We start from the raw sequence: 18,960 nt of genomic DNA on the forward strand, positions 1-18,960 counted from the left end.
GCTGGCTGCCCTGAGCCCGTGTTTGCCGGTGACCCGCAGCAGCCACCAGAGCTGCGGTTCCCAGTTATTCTTGCCCCGCGTCTCACCAGCCAGGGCCAGAGCTGCTGTAGGGGCCGGCACAGCCCCGTCCACTGTGCCCCTCCCGACACGCCCTAGGGGACCGGACCTCCATCGAGCCTCGTGCCACCAATTATGGGGTCCTTGTGCATCTGGCCAAGCGCAGCCCGAGTGCAAGCCCTTTCCCGAGGGTGTGCTTCGCAGGACGGCCCGAGACCACCTTCTCAGGGCAGGCTCCCCAGAAACAGGCCCTGGTTCGGGGGGTTTGTGTACCAGGGACAAGGGAGGGACTGGAGGACCTGGTAGGCGAGTGGGGAGACAGGACGGGGAGGGCAGAGGAGCCCAGCAGGGGTGGCTCCGGCACGGTCCCACTGATGTCACGGACACATGTCCACTGGAGGCGGGAGCTGGGCGGTGGCACCCAGGCACCCCTTCCAGGCACCCCGGCCGCCAGACAGACTCTGGCCGTCTTCCAAAGCCAGCCACAGGTGCAGGCCCGGGAGGAGAAGCTCACCTCGACCCGGGGGCCCCGAGCAAACCTGGGCACATCCCTGACAAACCCCCTCGTGTGTCCTTCTGTCCCCAGGAGAACGAGTATCTTCAGGACTGCCTCGACGCCATCCAGCAAGACTTCGTCATTTTCAACAGAGAAAAGTGAGTGTGCTGGGGCTGGCGGGGGCAGAGACGAGGGACACTGGCCGCCCAGATGCTGACCCCCCAGCCGCAAGGCCTCCTGGGCCTGGGGTGCCCACCCCACTCTCTTCGGGGCTTTGAGCAGTGGGAGGTCCCTGTTCGGGCTCTTGCATGGGGCGGGGGCTTCCTGGGAAGGTTTTAGTTCCAAACGGGGCCAGTGGCCAGACCCTCCTGGGGAGAGACGCGGCACATGGCCAAGGCCGGGGCTGGTGGCTTCCAGGGTGGCCCCGTCAGCCACGGTTCCCACCACTCAGACACACACTCACTCCGTCTCACTCGTGCAGCAGACCTTTTCTGAGCGTTGGGTACTGCGAGACAGAACGGGCACAGGTGGTTGGCAGGAGGAGTGCGTGCTCCTGCTGCCTGGGCAGGCAGGGAGGGCCTCCTCGAGGAGGTGGCCCTGGGCTCTGGCCGGGAAGGACGGTGTGTGGGGCCTGGGGAGGGCCCTGCCCCACCCTGCGGATCAGAGGGCCAGGTGAGGAGCGGGACTCAGCCGAGCTCTTTGCAAAGCTGCCCTGCGGCATGTGCCGAGTCCGGCCTCCCTGCGGCTTCCAGCCGGAAGTGAGCTGAGACCCTCAGCCACCGCCCCAGACCACCACAGGGTGAGGGGGGTGCCGTGGGGCTCCCAGGCTCCCTGCTGTGCCCGGAGGTCCCAGAGCAGGGCTTCCCGAGGCACCACCCAGCACTTGGCCCGAGCTTGGGCGCCCTGGGCCACGTCACTGAGGGACACGTTCCGTGAGTCCTTGGGGACCAGCAGCAAGAAGAGTCCTGGGCAGCTGGGTGGACACAGAAGGCCCCTCGTGTCTCTGCCCCCAGGCTGAAGAGGAGCCAGGACCTCACCAACGAGCCCCTCCCCGGCCCCGAGACCAGGGACGCCGCGTTCCCCGTGGAGGACAGCCAGGCAGAGCGCTCCGCCCTGCCCATGTGCGGCTCCATCTGCCCCTCGGCCGGGAGCAGCTAGGCCTCCGGGCCGGTGCCCGCGGACAGTTACTGCTCGGGTGGCGTTGGAGGCCCAGGCCCACCAGGGGTAGGTGCAGCGGGCCTCAGCGGTCCCAGGCTGGCAGTGCCCAGCGCCTAGCCACATTTCATACCTTGGCTCGTGGCGGTGCCTGGCCACAAGAAGCCGTGGGTGCCTGTCGAGGGCAGGACGGGCCAGTGCCACTTGGGCCCTGGAGGACCCGAGACAGTGGAGGAGGGGCTTGGCTGCCCACCCTGGCCTCTCCTGCGGCCCCATCACTGCTGGCTGGCAGGTCACGGGGGCTGCAGCTGGGCAGAAGGCCCGGGCCCTCTGGTCTCTCGCAGGCTGGAGGCTGTACATAGCCCTGGTCCCCACAGCCCTGCTGTCGGGCCGCCGGGTGTGAGTGAGCCTCCTGTCCTAGCCGTGGGCGGACCTAGACTCTGCTCGGTCCTTGGTGGGAGGGTCGTGGGTGGGAAGGTGCAGAGTGTTTTCTAGAGATACGAACTATTCTGGCAATTTCTGCTGTTTCTGTATAGTTTTCACCTCTGAATCACAATATAAGAGCTACTCCGCGTCACGTGCTGTGCGTGTTCTGTGCCTGCCAGGGGACACGGAGTCTGGCCGTGACTCAGGCAGCCAGGGTGGTGGTGGCTGCTCAGAGCAAAGCCGGGGCACGTCAGGGCCGTGCCCTTGGACGGCTGCTGGAGGAGACACGGAGCCAGGCAGTGCTGGGCCCTCCAGGGGGACCCCTCCCTCTCCCTGCTTGCGCCTCTCCTGTCCCCCAGGGGGACGGCTCAGCCCCATCAGCCCAGGGCTCCAGACTGGCCACGTCCGTGCCCCCTCCCAGGACAGCCGGCCACGGGGGCAGGGCCTGGGCCTGTGCCAGGAGCCCGGCTCCACCTCTGGCAAACACGCCGTCCCCACCCCAGCCAGGCGGTGAGGCAAGCGAGGCTCACATGCCACGGAGTGTTTGGGAAGGAGCTGGCTGTGCCAGGGCGGAGTCAGGAGTCCGGGCGCAGGTACTGACCGTCAGGCCTCAGCGAGGCCACACGCGGTGCCCCAGTCACCGCCAGAAAGGCCCGTGGAGATAAGTTCCTGGCCGAAACCTGGTGGTGTCGGAGGCTTGGGGCTACATGACAGAAGTGTACCTCGATGCGTGGTTTGGGACCACGGGGACAGTGCGCCTGCCCCTTCCCCGAGATGCCAGCGGATGAGGGTGTCATCGGCTCCCTTGATCACCTGGCAGGGGCTCGGGGGACACCGGCGCAGTGGGCGTCAGCCTCGCAGGAGCCCTGGAACGCAGGCGCTGGACACCGGGAGGGGCTTCTCAAGGCAGCTTCCTGGACTAGCACAGCTCACTGGCACCACCTTTGTGAGAAAAAGGCTGAGGCCAGGCCAGCCCAGCAGTTCTGACTTCCAGAAGGTTCTGCGCCTGGGCCTGTGGCTGTGTCTCTAGGCGCCACACTGCCCCCAACCTGCTGGGGGGCCAGGGAGTCCCGCTCTGTACCCTCCCACCACCCAGCCCAGCCCTGCCCCTGCCCAAGGGTGGGCAGAGCTGCCCAGCGGGACGCATGGGGAGCAGGGGCTTCCCCTCGCGGGAGATGGCGCAAGGGGTCTCCACACACAGGTGGCTTCTAACCCGATGGCTTTAATTGACACGATTCACATCGGACTGGGACGACCGCCCGCGCTGGGTGGCATGCACAGGGTCTGGCTGCGGCGTCCTCTCCGTACAAAACTACTCTATAAACCTATTGAAATACACGTTTTGTAATAAAAGGAGCGTCTTACCTAAAGGACCGTGACGTTTCCCTGGAGAGGGGCTACTACGAGAGCTCAGGTTTGGTCCCTGGGAATGTGCACGGAGTCCCCACCCAACGGGTCCCTGACATCTCAGCACCTCCTGGGGGGAGGGCTGCCCTGCACCGTCTGGCCTCGCGGGCCTCCAGGGAGCTGGCGGGAGCGGGACTTACGGGAGCAGGGCCTAGCAGTGGGGAGGAGGTGGCGCCCCCGGCTGTCCCCCTGCGCTCTGTGACGCACCCGGGGGTTCTGCATCCCTGCTGGCGGCGGGCCCTCCGCTAGCACCCGGCCCGGCCGCCGGAGCCGTCCCGCCGCCTCGCCCTGGCAGTGAACCCTCCCCAAACTCAGCCCTCGCCTCAAGGGGGCTCCTCACAGCGGGACCTGGGACCCCGAAAGGAGAGCTTGTGGGGGAGGGGAGGGCAAGGCTGAGCACCTTCCAGAACTTCTACAGGAAACGCCAGCAGAGGGCGGCAGCCAGCCCTGCGTCTGCCCGCGGGCGGCACCTGCTGAGGTCGGAGGTCGTCTAGGAAAGGGAGGTGATGTTGGAGTGCCCACCGGGGGGCGCCATGATCTTCTGGGCCGTGCGCCTGGCGATGTGGTCGTCTGCCTGAGACCCTGCGGAGAGGGCGGGTGGGCAGGGGAAGCGGGCTCCACGGGAGAGCCCACACCCGCGTGGCCGCTCCCACCCCTGGGCTGGGTGCACGGGAAGCGCCTATGGGGTCCCCAAGACCTGTAGGGACCAGGACTGGAGGCTCGCCCTGTCCCCAGAGGAGAAGCCCAAGGCAGGCCAATACGTCCCCCGTGGGCCCCAGGTGGGGGCCGAAGCTGCCCTGGCATCCAGCCAGTGCCCACCCAGGTCCCCAGGAGGCGAGTGGGGCCACCGTCACAGCCCAGAGCCCTGAGCTGGGAGGACGTGCCAGGGGCCCGGTCCCGGCGCCTGCACCAGGGATGCGGCTCTCCTCACCCTTGCTCCCCACCCTGGGCTGGCTGGGCTGGGAGCTGCCGCCAGGTGACACTTGGACCCCTGCAGAGGCCCCTGACCTCCCCAACCCAACGTGCCTGAGTCCAGATGGGGGCTCGGCTCAGCCGCCTGGGGCGGGTGCTGGGCAGGAAGGGCGTCCCCAACCGGGCTCGCCAGGCCCCGCCCTCCCCTCACCGGCTGCCCCAGCCCCGGGCCCCACTCACCAGACAGGCTGAACCCCGACTGGTGTAGGTTGCGCACGGCTGGGATCGAGATCTTGCCCTGGCAGGACGCTCGGGCTGGGGTGCCGCTCCCCGGCTTGGCCGGCACCATCACCTCGTGGACCGGCCCGTCGTAGAGCCCGCGGGGCACACCGTGGATCTCCGCCAGCTGTGGGGCCGGGGCGGGCATGAGGGATTGGGTCACGGGCAGCCGCAGGGCCCGGCCTGGTCTGCTCTGCACCCTCCGGGGCCAGGCTCGGGAATTTGGGGTCCCCCAGTGGGGCGTCCACCCCATGAGCACACACGTGCCTGCCCCCTTGTGGTCCTCCTCCCCACACACAGGTGCGCCCCTGCCCGCAGGCTCTCCAAGTGTGCACATCTCGCTCCCTGCGCCCCGCGCACCCCTGCTGGCACACACGCGCCCGAGGGAGGGAGCAGCACTCCGAGAGGGCCTGTGCAGGGCCTTTTTCTGGAAGAGGACACTGGCCCCGACAGAGTGGCCACCTCCTATCCCCGAGATGCAGGCCCGAGTCCCGCCCTTCCTGAAATGGCCCCCAAGGCCAGAGGCACTTCCCGGGAGCCCCCCGGGATGGACGGTCCCTGGACTGCCAGCCCCTCGGACGTGCTTGCGTTTCCAGTGGCATCTTTCTCAGGGTTCAGGGTTGGAGTCACGACTGCAGGGTCTGAGGCCTGACCCCGCAGGTCTCTGATCGGATCCTGCCCTCGGGGTGGCAGCGGGCAGGGGAGGGGGGTGAGTGCGAGCGTTAAGCCCGAGGATTCGGGGGACTCTCAATGCAGGCCCCCCACCCGCCGTGTGTGGCTGGGAGCCATCCCCTCCCCGCCTCCTGCCTTTGGCAGGCCCAGGCCCACCTGTGCCCAGAAGGCCCCACCTGCCTTCCTGCCCAGCCGGGGCTGGGCCAGGAGGCAAAGCCGCAGAACACGGAGCAGCCCCGGCGCCCTGGTCTGAGTTCCCCGCCGCCCGGCAGGACGCGCTTACCCGGTTGCGAGCCTTTATCCTCTTGTACACGAAGTCTGGGAAGGTCTTCCGGGGAACGAAGCGGCCAGCACCGGGGGTCACGAACAGGGCCCCGTCCTCCAGCACCACCCTGCCCTGACTCACGACCACCGAGGGGGCTCCGCGGCACTCGAGCCCTTCGAAGATGTTGTACTCTACATTCTGCAGAGAGAGGCCCAGTGTCCAGTGCCACCATGCACGTGGCCTTTCAGTCCCTGCCCCCTCCTGCTGCCCGCACACTCTGAGGCTGCCCGCACCCGAGGCCTGGCGGGCCTGCACCCAGACCCCCAATGAGACGAGGTCGGCTCCGAGGGGCCAAATTCAGGAGGAACCGGCCCCTCAACCTATGAGCCCACCCCCGAGTCCTGTGTTCAGGAGAGCAGAGGAGACATGAGTGAGCAGACAGGAGGGGCCGCGCCTCCCAACTGGGCAGGCACGTGGCACTGCGCTGCCTCAGTCTCCTCTCTGCACAACTGGAACAGACGCCACAGCTATGGGACGGAGCCCGCTGCGGTGCCAGCGGGTGGGCACTGCCGGGGACGGCTGAGCTGCTGCTCCTGCCCAGCGCCAGCTGCGTGGGGGCCGGGCAGCCGGCCGTGCTCTCCCTCCCGGGGACTCGCCGGGAAGCTGCCTCGGGGCTCCCCAGGCCCCACGGCCCGGCCCTGACCCAGACAGCCGGGCCTCTCTCACCAGATTGTGGCTCTTGGCAGAGATGATCTTCGTGGCCCTGGGGTTCCATATGACAAGGTCGGCGTCAGAGCCCACAGCCACTCGCCCCTTCCTGGGATAAATGTTGAAGATCTTGGCAGCATTTGTACTGGTCACTGCGACAAACTCATTCTCGTCCATCTTCCCTGAGGCCTGAGGGGAGAGAAGGCAGAGCCGAGGGTGGGGGCTGGTCTGGAGCTTCCATGGGGACGGTCCCAGGTCACTGAGCTTTCATGTGGATGGGCACCAGGCCACTGGGCTTTCACATGGATGGTCACTGGGCTTTCCTGGGGACGGTCACTACGGTGCCACCCAGACAGCAGGACGGAAGCCCACAGTCACGGCCCTCGCCATGTCAGTGCCTCACGGGACACACCGGCCGGGGGAGGGTCCACTGCCATGGGACCGTCAGAGTCAGAGTCAGAGTCCGTCTGAGCCACGCTTGCCCGGGGGACCCTTCCTGTGGACGAAGCTTGTTTCTGTGCTCACTTTGTGGGTAGACGCTGAGGCTTCAATGACAATGTCTGCGTCCCTTGAGGGAGCCCAGGAGGCCTGGGGAGGCAGGGCCAGCCTGGGGGGTGCTCAGGGCCTGGGGGTGGACATAGGACGCCGGGTAGGCCGCGCGTGGGCAGTGAGAGACGAGCCCTGAGGACTCCCAGGCTGTCAGGAGACGACTGACGCCGCAGAGCGTCATTCCGTTGGGACAGGGACCCGCTCTCACTAGCCCACATGTGCGAACGCATCTCGGTGCGACGCTGGAATCTGCAAGGACGATACAGCTGCCCCCAGGGGCCAGGACCTGGTGTCTGGGAGCTCGGATGCAGGGCTGCATCTGGGTGAGGGTGACACCCCGAGGGCCAGGTGCCCCGGCCTGTCTCACGGGCACTTGCCGGTCACGGGGCTCTTTCTGGCGGAACGGCAGAGCTCCGCTACGGCCCCTCCCAGTGGCCCACGTGCCCGGCCAGGTCTGTACTCACCACGCACTTTTCCCAGACCACGGACATGCGCTCCTCCACGCCGTTGGTGCCCTCGGGGATCAGTGTGAAGTTGTCTTTGCCAACGGCCTTCTGGGCAGTGGTGAAGGTGCAGTGGGCACTGCCCGTCACCTGGAGGTCCCCGCTGGGGAGAAGCCAGGGTCAGAGGAGCCCAGAGGTCCTGTCCCGCTGATCCCCACCCTGGCCAGCACAGCCATGGGGATTGGAGGTGTCTGAGACCCACACCGGGCGGAGGTGGTGCCTCGGGGCAGGGTGGCCGTGGACACAGCTGGAGGGGCCCTGAGTGGGGTACGCGGGGGATGGTTCCTATGAGGGAAGCCCCAGCTGGGCCAAAGGCTCAGACCCTGCACCCCCCTCTGCCTGGCTGCTCTGCAGGGGCCCAGGGGTTCTGCAGAAGAGGCCCGGAGTCACGGCCACCCATGGGCTGCAGCCACGGCAGGCGTGGAGCGTGCAGGCCGACCCAGTGCCACGGGGAGTGCCGGCGTACCTGGACAGCAGGCAGGCGAGGTGGTCTGCCGTGCTGGGGTCGGGGCTGATGGGCGGTGACGTGACGAAGGCTGCCGCCTTGGCCCAGTTCTTGCTCCAGTAGTGGGAGCCATCGGTGCCCAGGCTGGCGGTGATGGGCTCCCCAAACACGACCACCCCTGCAGCGCAAAGCCCGTGAGAGGCACCCCACCCCCACCCTGCGTGGAGGTGGGATCACAGGGGCCCGAGCACGGGGCAACCTGGGCACTGCCGCTGACACCCCCAACTGCCCCTGGCTTTCCTGGCTGGGGACGACTTGTCCCCATTCTGGGGCACCCACACTGCAGGAGGCCGGGCAGAGGCCTCAGTCCTGGGCAGACATGTCGGCCCAGAGGTCCCGTAGTGGGAGTCCGGACCAGCTGACAGCAGGTCCTCTCTGTACCCACAGCCACAGCCGGGGGTCAGGCCAGCCGGGCACTCTAGCCACGCCTGTCTGTGCGGCCGCTCACCAGCCATGGGTCCCCTGGCCACAGCCTCGCTGTGGGGTTCAGGCTTGGGGCTCATGCTGCTCCCAGCAGTGGACAGGGGGGGTCAGGCTGGCTCAGGGGAGTGGGCCCCACAGGAGAGTGGCTGTCAGTGGCGGGAGGGGGCTCCTGGCTGCGTTCCCGCAGACTCCACTGCCCCGTGCCCAGTGCAACCTCCCTGTCTTCTTCCAGGTAACCGGGTGGGTTTCTGTTTGACCCCCCCCCCGAGTGTACCCACCCCCATGCCTCGGGCAACCCAGAGAACGAGCTCCCTTTGTGAGACTCGCTGGGGACGGCAGAGGTGGGAACTAGATGGACCCTGGACCTGGGGCTTCTTGGAGACATCGCCTCAATTACCCACCCCGGGCCCTGCACCCCACCCTGGCCCCGTCCAGGGGCTCCCCAGATCCTCTGAGCTCAGCAACCTGTCTGGAGGCCCCCACAGCCCAGCCCCTGCTGGTCACAGCTGCATGTGTCCCCCACCCGCCGCCAGGCTCGCAACGGCAGACTCCGCCTCCGGCTGGCCATGGGCGGGGAACGCCCCAGCGCTTGGGACACGCGCCCAGATCCCAACACAGGCAGACACCACGGGGGCCCGGGCGGGACTGCGGTTCCCTCTCAGACACGCGCATTCCTGTCATTCTATCCCTCCCCGTGCGCAGGGTGCACAGCCCACGTTCTGCTCTGGGACCCAGTGAGGCTGGAGGCTCCAGTCCAGCCCGAGCCGGGGGCGGCGCTCACCTCTGCGCTTGGCCTGGGCGATGGTGTCGGCTGCCCCCCTGCCCATGACCTTGGTGACGTACAGGGGGCAGTTGGCCTGCTTCGCGATGGTGACGGCTCGGTACACGGCCTCAGCCTCCACCTGGGGATGGAGGTGGGGGGGGGGCCTCAGACCACTCGGGGGTCACCCCAGGGACCCTGCTGGGTGAGCCCCAAGCCTGGGGCTGCTGCCGGGGACGGGTTGACCATGCGGTCCCAGGGCCTGACTCCCGTCTTCTGGGTCCCAGGTAAAGGTGAGCAGTGCTCACGGGGCAGGGGAGGGGCTGCCGAATCGCCTCCCAGACGACGTGGGCGGGCAGAGCCCCGCCCGGGCATGAAGTCAGGGCCAGATCCACCCAGCCCGGGGCAGCGGCAGTGTGGGCCGCGGTCTGTTCTGGGCGCCTGGTGCTCTCGGCAGACGCCGACGCTTACCTCCTCGGGGTGGCTGAGCACGTGGCCCTCGGGGCCGGTGATGCCAAGTTCCAGCAGCCGCTTCTGCTCCTGAACAGACCGACAGGGCGCTCAGTGCGGCCACACCCTGGGTGCCGCCCCCAGTCTCGGCCCCCAGAGACAACGTGGTCTGGGGTATTTTTGACAAGAAGTGGGATGACAACGAGAAGCTTGTATGCTGGCTTCAAGAGCCCCCCAAGCCTCCCTCCAACTCACGGGCTGTTTGGTCCCTGACCCTGGGTGAGCTATGTACTGCAACACACCTAATATTCTCTCTGAGGTCTTCTGGAATTAAGTGCTCACACCGCATGTCACCGAGGTCACCCCCACACCCCCACCCCTGTCCCCACAGCACCTACCTCCTCCACGATGTCCCCGTTCTCCGCGTGCACCTGGGCCACGGCCCCCAGGTCCCGGATGATGCTGAAGATCTCGTACATCTGGGAAGAGACGCGAACGGGGCCCTGTGGGCTGTGCTGCTCTAGCGGCGACCTGACGCTCACCTGCCACCTTCACCCTGCACCTGCCCTTACCTGGCCGTCGGTGCACTGGCACCTGTCCTTGTAAGCCATGAAGACCAGGAAGGAGTTCACACCTGGGGAAGAGGCGGGAGGGCTCAGGCGGCTCGGCCGCCACCAGCCGGACAACCCAGGGAGCGTCCCCACCGCGAGCCCATCCCCCGCCACACCTAGCAAGCGGGGGGCGTGGACAGTCAGCGACATCCTGCCCCCTCCTGGCCTGCTGCTTGCCCTCTGGGTGCAGGAACCGACTGGTCCCCCAGTGGCAGGTGCAGGTGAGAGCCGCTCACACCTGTCTCACAGACCCCACGACGGAAGGGACACCTGCTCTCTACGGGAAACCCAGCCCAGGCCTGTCCAGCACATCCGTCACCTGCCTGCGGGGGTCCCGCCTGCCCTGCCGGCACACGGCGCACGCTCACGCGACACTGTGAGGGCAGGCAGCGTTCAGGGCCAGGCTGGGGACGGTCAGCAGGAGGGCCGAGCCGTCCCACTCCCTGGGACCTACAAGGGGGACAGCCTGGGCCTGGAGGCAGCTCCACCCTTCCCACCCCCCAAGCCCACCCAGCCCCCACCCTCCCTTCTTGCTGAGTCGAAAATGCCAATGTGACAAACTGAGGCACGCTGTGGGGAAACTGAGTCACCCTGCGCCACACAAGCCACCCCCCAGGTGACAACCTGCACGTGACCGTGCATCTGGGGCTGGTGGTGGGGATGTGGCCCTGCCCGTGACACCATGCAGCCAGCACGGGACCGACGACCCACGCCTGGCTCTGCGGGGAGCAGGAGCCCCAGCGCCGCCCTGACGGGTGAGGGGAGGCCGCCAGCGCCTGGGCTCGGCCTCTGCTCTGAGACCCACCGTGAGCCTCCCGCGTCCCGCTACACAGCAGCCCAGCAGCAGAGCTGCCGCCGCAGCGGGGCCGGCCATGGCTCGCCAGCCCCACAGCAGGACCGAGGGTCCTGAGCGCCTGAGCGTGCCAGCGTGAGGACTGTCACTCTCGGGAGGGGACCCAAAGTAACAGCCTTTAGGAAGGCAATGGTGACCCGTCCCGCCTGGTTGTGAGATGCGGGTCGTACTCGACCAGAGAGATCAGTCTACCAGTGACGGCCTCTGTCAAACCACTCGGGGACTCTGGGAGGTTTTAGCTTCGGGACTTGTTATGAGAAAAACAGTAAAACCTTTATAGGCTGGTTTGTTTCAGCTAAGGCAACAACAGAGAAATAGGAGTTCCAGAACATTCTCCCTCTAAAAGGATCTTGAAACGCTAGGAAGACGAGCAGCTCTTTTCCTTCCCCTGGGTGGTCTCCTTCCCGAGAAAGGTGGGCCCCCCGCCCGCCGCATCCTTCTGTGGGAGGGACAATGACGGATGTGTCCCTTGGACGGGAAGGGAAGGCCTGTCTCGACCCGCTGACACTGGAAGGACACTTAGTGACTCCCGTCCACCCTCTGCTCGGTGCCCAGGCGCCTGCTGTCAGGGTCAGAGTGCGGCAGGACACGGGGTCGGGGGCCCGAGGCAGGGGCCCAGGTCCCTCCAGCCACCCCTGGCCCAGGGCCGCGGGAGCCGCCGCTCACCCTTGTCCCTGACCAGGGCCTCCAGCTCCTCCTTGATGCTCTCGTGCCAGCGGGGGACGTCCACGTGCAGGGAGTAGTCGCAGCAGGCTGCGCCGTCCGCTCGCTCCCGCCACTGCTCGTAGGCCGCCAGCAGGCTTCCGCCCGCGTCGGGGAACACGTGGTCCACTGTGGGGGCAGCGTGGTCAGCGGGCTCCCCCGCCCGGCCACTGGGCCCCCGCTGCCCCCGAGATCTGGGCTCACGTTCCCGAGAACCCAGAGGGTGCGTGTGAGGACAACTCAGGGAGGCCCGGGGGAGGGGCTGACTCTGCCGGGAGCCCCCTCCTCCCTGCTTTGGGGGGTCTTCTGTCCCATGTCCCCAGCCTCCCCCTGAGCAGAGACGGTGGGGGGTGGAGAGAGGAAAAGCTCAGGCCACCCCACTCCCAATGGACACAACACACCTGGAGCGCGCAGGTTGGGGCTCTGCCAGCCTCCACCCCCAGCCTCAAGGAGGCCCACGGGCCGAGGTGGGAGCAGTGCACTGTCCAAGGTGCTGGACCCCACCGCCAGGCATGTCCCCGAATAGCAGGTGCTGGGCTGCTTCCCGACTGCCCACCGGCTCCACGAGGCCTGGGCAGTGCCACCCACCCCGCACGTGGCCATTGTGCTGCCTCCCACCAACCACACGCCCAAGGTCCAACACGGCTCACGGCCGCGCCGGGGTGCACCGGGAGAGCTCAGAGGGCGGCTCTCCAGGAAGGTGCCCATTAGGGACATGGGGCCGCCGTGCGCCCCGTCAGGCGGGTCATGAGCCAGCCCCGAGGAAGCGGCGCCCCCCTCTCCCTGCAGCTGCTCACAGCGCAGCCTGGGCCGGCGGGTGGAGAATGCAGAGGTGAGACGGTGGCCAGCGCCACACCTGCGGCATCCTCCATCCTGCGGAACCCTCACGGCTTGTCAGATGCCTCAGCTTTGGCACGAGGCAGGTGACACTGGCTGCAGATGGCCTGGCCACCACCGTGACGGGCCCAAGCAGTGGCCAGTCTCTGTGGTCAGAGTACAAGCCGGGCCACTGAGAGCGTTTCTTCCCTCGGTGCTGAGACAGCCAAAAGCCAGCTGTGATCTCGGCAACGGCTAAATGTCACTGGGGAAGTAACCAGAGTCCTCCCCGCACCCAGGGGCGGTGGCCGCAGCGTTTACCGTGCGCCGGGCACACAAGCCATCCCTGCGCGCTGCTCACTCCGTCCTCCCCCGCCTGTGAGGACAGTCTTCTCCCACTGTGCGATAGCTCAGCTAACTTCCACCTACAAACTAGGCTGAGTCACCTGAAGTCACAGCGGGAAAGCTGTGGACCCAGGTTCAACCAGGTTTGAGACCAGTTCTTGAGCCCGGCCAAGGTGCCTGAGGTTGGCACCGAGAGCTGATGCAGGCGAGGCCACGCGGCACCAGAGGGCTGGGCTCTGGGGTCTTGTCCGGCCTGAGCCTGCCACGCACCAGCCCACAGCGGGCAGGTGGATTCACTCCCGCCTCTGCTGAGCCAGAGGGTCTAAGAGGCACGCACGCGAGCAGGCGTCGGGGAGCCCGTGCAGGCGCACAGCGGCACGATGGAAATGCTAACTGGTCATCGTGATGGGACAACAGTGAGCGTTACTTTTACCCTTTTTCTAAAAACACAGCCTCCGCCATTAACGCTTCTGGCCACGAGCAGGAACCTTCTGCGAACCAGGCTTCAGAGGCGCGAGGCTCAGGGCCGGACGTGAGTCTGGTGTTTCAGACAGCACAGCCTCTCCCCTCGTCCAGGGCGCTGGGTCTTCCAGACCCCGGTCCTTGCCCGGCTACGGGTCCCCAGGAAATGATAACTAGACACATATCCGTCTGCTCCCTGGAAATCCCGGGAGCACTCCGGAGCTGGCCGAGGCAAGATGACCCAGCCCAAGAGACGGGGACAGCCAAGGGACACAAGGGATTCTCAGACTGAGATGTAGCAAAGGAACTGCGGGAAACATCCTTTAACAGGCGCCCGGCCAGGGGACCGAGGAACGGGCTGGACGCCGCCCCTCCCGAGGGCCCAGGCACTCACGTATCATGGTGGTCCCTCCGGCCAGCGCGGCCTTCGTGCCCTGGCAGAAGTCATCGGCTGGGGTCATGCCCAGGACGGGCATCTGCAGCCGGGTGTGGACGTCCACGCCGCCCGGCAGGACCATCAGGCCGTGGGCGTCGATGGTCTTGATGCCCCCAGGGACAATGAGGTTTTCCCCGATTTGTCTGAAAGCAACAGGGCGAGATTTCACCGGTTACGAGGGGCCGCGGCGGCTGCCAGTGCGCCAGAGCCGAGCAGCGTGCGTTCGGGCTCCGGTCCTGGAGGACGAGGGCGGCACGGCTGACCACTCGCCGGACCAGCGCTGGGCAAGGCATCCCCCTCCGCGGTTCAGACGGCCACAGTGCAAAGTCCAGCCCCGCGCAGACCTCACACTCCTTCCGGTTTCCCACCGGAGCTCCCCCTCGCTGCTTGACCAACTGGCGGTGGAGCAGCCGGACAGACGGAGACGCTGACAGGTGTGGCCGGTCAGCATTCACCCAACACCCACCGCGAGCCAGGAAACGCGGACGCCCGCGTCCTGCTTCTGACCTCTGACCCGCCGGCTGGACTCACCGCGAGAGGTGCCCACACTCCTGCTCCCAGAGGACAGGTTTGGAAAAGAACAGGCTATTTACGTGGATTTCACCCACAGGAAGCTGCCGGGGTGCCGGGTAACCGGCGTGCAGGCTCGAACTGCACACAGATTCGTGCAGAACTTACTTTATCAGCCCGTCCTCCACGTACAGATCGGCGTAGAAGGACTGGTCGTCATTCACGATCTTCCCACCTTTGATCAGAAGGCGGTCGCTCTGCTGGGAAGAAAAATGGGATGATTTCTGTCCAGACTCAGTTATTCAGCAACAGGCTCAGTGTAATTTCTTCCTCCGCAATTACCGTCCAAACATTCAGACACGTGCGGGCGCACAAAGGATTGCAACAGCCTGCAACCGCTTACCGACCCCGAGAACAGGATGGAGGGAGCCCGAGGGCAGCCGCCACCCCGCACGGCCCCGCAGCTGTGGCCCAGGCAGTCCGGCCCCGCTAAAGGCACAGGGACAAAGTGGGGACTCTGGGGCAAGCCGGTGTTGGTGACAGCGCAGCAACGCAACGGGTCGTATTCACAGCTTCAAATTTACCATCGGATGAAAGCCCCAGCCTGAGGGAGGAGGTGAGCAAAGTCTACGCCCTCCCACGCTGGCCTCCGAGGCCCTGCCCTCTGCCCCCTCTTCTAACCACACCGAGGCTCCCCCAGAACACTGCGGGCCTGTGGTGGGGCCGGGAGCCGGGCTCAGGCACGGCCCCCACCGCGGAGGTGGCATCCCGGCATGGGAGGCTGGCAACGGCAGGAACGCACGTGCATAGATCATCACAGAGAAACACGGAGAGCACAGAGGATGCCACGACAGGAGACGCATGGGGCGAGGCTGGGGTGGGGCAGGGCAGGGCCTCTCTGCAGGGCTGACGCTGGGGCAATGCAGCCGGGGCCCAGGAGCAGCCTGTGCAAAGTCCCTGTGGCAGGGAGGGGCTTGAGTTGCTCTCATCAGTTCTGAGAAGAGATGGAGGGCTGGATCCTTTGGCGGGGGTGGTGGTGAGGGGGCAGGCATGGCAGGGCCCAGAGCTGGGCAGGGGCCTTACGCAGGTGTTAATGATGGTCTGATTGCTGTTTTAGGGAGACCACCTGCGCTGTGTGGAGAGTAGAGCGTGGTGTTTAACAAGGAAAACCTGGTCATCGTGTGGGTGGTTTCTGAGGCTATCAGGTGCGATGAGGGCCCGGGCCACGGTCTGGGAGGGGTGAGGAGAGGCGATTCCAGAGAGGCCGGGAGTTGGCCGGCAGCACTTGCTCACGAGAGGCCATGGGCGAAGGGGAGAAGTCAGAGTGACCGCAGGTCCCAGAGCTGCAGGGGGGACTCCACAGGGGAGCAGTGTCCGTGGCCTAGCTCTAGGGGTTGGCGCCAGCAGCGCAGAGCCGCGGCCTCAGACAGGGACTGACTCCGACGCTCGGCAGCCATAAATCGATTCTGAGAATCCTACCAGATGGTCGGGAAGGAGGGGAGCTGGGGGGAAGTGGGGCGTCATGAGTGGGACTGTGTGTGGCCTCAGGGGTGGTGATCTGAGCTCGGTGGAGAACAGAGAGAAGCCCGGGGGGGTGAAGGCTGCGTGTCGGCGACGAGACTGTGCCCCCCCCCCCCCCGCCCACTGTCTGGCTTGGGTCTCGGCCCTCCCTAGAAACTGACCAGGCAGGACAGTCTCGCCAGGGCGCAGCGCCCACTCAGAGCGGCCATGGCTGTCTTGAGAGGCCTCTGGCTGTCAGGGCTGCTGCAGGACCGTACTGATTAGGGTCAGCCTCTGATCCACGGCTCACAAACGGCCACAGCCAGCCCTCCACCTGTCCTCACACAGCCCGGAGCTAAAAACGGTCTTTAAATTTTATATTGGTTGAAAACAATCAAAAGTATCTCATGACTGGTAAACATTATATTCACACTGCAGCGTCCACAGAGAAACTGTGGCCGTAACACGGTCATGCCCACCACTTGCCGCTGCCGGGCGGCCCTCCTGACAGGGCTGGGTGGTGGCAGCAGAGACACTGGGATCTCGGAGCTGAGCTGTCTACCCTCTGCCCCGTCACAGGGGAAGTTGGCTGAGCCTGGGCAGAAGATGGCCATGCCCAGCCGCTGGGCCCTCCCCACTGAGTCCGGCAGACGCTATGCCCAGTCCCCCAGCCCTGGCCCCTCACAACCACCCACTTCCCTTGGCAGGGCCTCCCCTCACCTCCCCAATCCCCCCACTGGTCCAACCTGCACCCAAGGAAGTGCAAAGAAAACCCAGCCGGGGGGAGGAAGGCTGGGGCAAGCAGAGACGGGGTTCACTACTATCCCCGGCCCCGGCCCCAGCCCCAGCCTCAGGCACCTGCACCAGACTCCGGGAACTCCTGGGTTTGGAGCGGGAGGGACACGCAGCCGGCTGCGGTGCCAGGCTCTTCTCAGCGTCCCGCCAGCATCAGGTAAAAGTCCCGTAAACCACAGACAGGGTCCTCCTGCCACCCTCAACCCACCCCGGGTGCCAGCTGCCTGGCAGGACCTCCTGCCTCAGTACCCACCCTGTGGGCAGCGGCCAGCCTGGAGGCCACAGCCTTGGAAAGGCAGAGGGAAGGGGCTCCTTCCTCCTTCCTCCTCCGCCAGAACCTGGGGAAGGAGTGACCTGCAACAGCCCTCGCTGGGGCTGAAGCCCCCGCCCAGACCCCCGGCCCTCCTGCGGAGGCCAAGGCCCAGTGGGTTCCGAGGCCCCACGGACGCCCCCCACCCCCCGCAAGGTCCACGACCCCAGGCGCCTCCTCCCCTCCCCCGTCCTCGCCGCCTGCGTGGGCGGCTTTGTTTCCTGCCAGAGCGGGGCCTCCCGCCCCTCCTGCACTTGCGCCGGTGTTGGGGGCGTCTCTCTCCGCGGCTGAGGCTGCGGGCGCCGCTGCGGGCGCCGGGTGATAGTCCGTGCTCGCCTCCCCCGAGTCCGGACCCGGCTTAGCAGAGGGGCAGAGCGGTCGGGACTGAATCGCTTTGTCTCGGACAAAGAGCTCCCGACGCGGCGCGGCGCGTCCAAGGGGCAGAGGGGCCCCCACCGGCTGCACCGCGCCTGCAGGCCAGGCCGGGCCAACAAAGGGCCGCCTCCGCCCGCCGCCCGGCGCGGAGCTCCGAGGCCAGACGCGCCGCCTCGGGCCCCCGTGGGGGGAAGGAACACCCGCTCCGTGGGGAGCAGGCCGCTCTCGGGGCCCCGGCCCTCCCGGGGCGCAGAGGGGGCTCCCGGAAAGCCGGCGGCCGGGGCCAGCACGCCCTGCGCAGCGCTCGCGGCTCTCTCGGCCCGGCAGCAGCGAGGGAGCAGGGGACGCGCCGGGAGAGCGGCTCGCGCAGGGCCAGGAGGCTCCGCGCCGCGTCCAGACCCCACTGCGGAGGGGGCAGGGGTGCCGGGCGAAGTGGGGCCCGGGGCCGGGGGAAGCCGGCTCACCGTGATCCGAGGGATGCTCTTCTTGCCCTGGAAAGACATCCTGCTCCTGGGGCCCGCGCCGCCGCCTGGGTCTGCACGCGCGGCCTGGCTCCGGCGGGGCGGCCTGGGGTCCCGGCACGGGCGACACGAACGCCGGCGGGCGGGGGACGCGCAGGGCCGGCCGCGTGCGTGGGGGCGCCGGCGTCCGAGTGCGAGCACGCGGGGCCGCCCCGCTCCGTTCGGGCCCTTCCCGCCCCGGCCCCGCCCCCCGGGCCCTGGCCCCGCCCGGGCAGGCCCCGCCCCGGCCCGCCCGCTCCCCGCTGCGCCAACGCCCAGCGCGCCGGCGCGGCCTCGGGCCCTGACCCCTGCACCCCGGCACCCGCGCGCACCGCGGACGCTGCTGGGCGCGGGGCGGAGAGGGGCGCGATCGTCCGGGCCGGTGCGTGAGCGGAGTTTGCGCCCCAGAAAGCGAGGGGGAGAGGTCGGACGATGTCCCGCCAGGGCGCGCCCGCCCCTCTGCCCTGCCATGGGCGCAAGGCCAGGCCCCTGGCGACCCGAGGCCCCGAGGCCCTGGGACTCAGCACCAATCTGAGACCCGGACCGCGGTGCTCTGGGAGCGGCCCCGTCCGGGACAGCGTCTGGCCAAAGCCGGGCTCCCTCTCGGGTGGCCTGCGCTGGGGCCTGAACGCCCGGCTGTGAGCTGACCCGTGGGCCCGGGCGGTGGAGACGCGTCCCCGCGAGGCTGCCCCACAGCCGCCGCGCGAAACGGGGGAGGAGGGAGAGGACACGTTGGAGAGACACACACAGCGAAACAGACACACACAGACGGCTACCCAGAGACCAAGACAGACTAGAGACCGAGGGTCCTGGGCAGTCGCAGGTTAGAGAACCCACAGGCCCGTCACGGGGGAGGACCCGGCGGCCGGGAGAGCGCTGCTCACTGGCACCGACGCCTCGGCCGAGGCCTCTGTCCCGTGGCCCCTACCTGCTGGGGGCCGCAGGCCTGAGCCTCGCTGGTCCGCCCTCGGGGACTTGGCGGGGCCGCCGGGCAGACTCTGGGTCCCTCGGAGTCGCCGCGCGCCCCGAGGTGGGGCTCCCCAACGCGAGGGCCCCGGCGGCCCAGCGCGCCCAGCTGCAGCGTCTTGTTCTCCGAGGCGTCCTCCACGCGGCGGAAGATGCAGCTCAGCTTGGGACGGGCCGGAGGCCTCGCGGGCTCCATTGGGCTCCGCGCGAGG

At 67.6% G+C, this 18,960-nt stretch overlaps 2 protein-coding genes across 2 annotated transcripts in view; one reads left to right on the top strand and one right to left on the bottom strand.

Annotated features, from left to right (window-relative positions):
* The window catches only part of STK32C (serine/threonine kinase 32C), a 63,443-nt gene extending 61,732 nt beyond the window's left edge, over positions 1 to 1,711 (top strand). The window contains exons 11-12 of the mRNA XM_012664808.1: positions 644 to 711; positions 1,567 to 1,711. Coding sequence (XP_012520262.1) covers positions 644 to 711; positions 1,567 to 1,711 — 213 coding nt within the window. The remainder of the gene's footprint in view (positions 1 to 643; positions 712 to 1,566) is intronic.
* Positions 1,712 to 4,031: 2,320 nt separating this feature from the next.
* Positions 4,032 to 17,792, bottom strand: DPYSL4 (dihydropyrimidinase-like 4). Its single transcript, XM_012664809.1, has 14 exons — positions 17,747 to 17,792; positions 14,471 to 14,559; positions 13,751 to 13,935; positions 11,698 to 11,862; positions 10,140 to 10,201; positions 9,966 to 10,046; positions 9,589 to 9,657; positions 9,139 to 9,259; positions 7,896 to 8,052; positions 7,391 to 7,532; positions 6,396 to 6,566; positions 5,688 to 5,867; positions 4,694 to 4,859; positions 4,032 to 4,123 (listed from the first exon to the last, which is right to left on the bottom strand). Exons 1-14 carry the CDS (start codon positions 17,783 to 17,785, stop codon positions 4,032 to 4,034), a joined length of 1,719 nt encoding a protein of 572 aa, XP_012520263.1. The 5' UTR covers positions 17,786 to 17,792.
* Positions 17,793 to 18,960: the final 1,168 nt, after the last annotated feature.

Source organism: Propithecus coquereli, unplaced genomic scaffold (assembly GCF_000956105.1).
Source record: "Propithecus coquereli isolate 6110/MARCELLA unplaced genomic scaffold, Pcoq_1.0 Scaffold911, whole genome shotgun sequence".
In the NCBI taxonomy this organism is placed as follows: domain Eukaryota; kingdom Metazoa; phylum Chordata; class Mammalia; order Primates; family Indriidae; genus Propithecus; species Propithecus coquereli.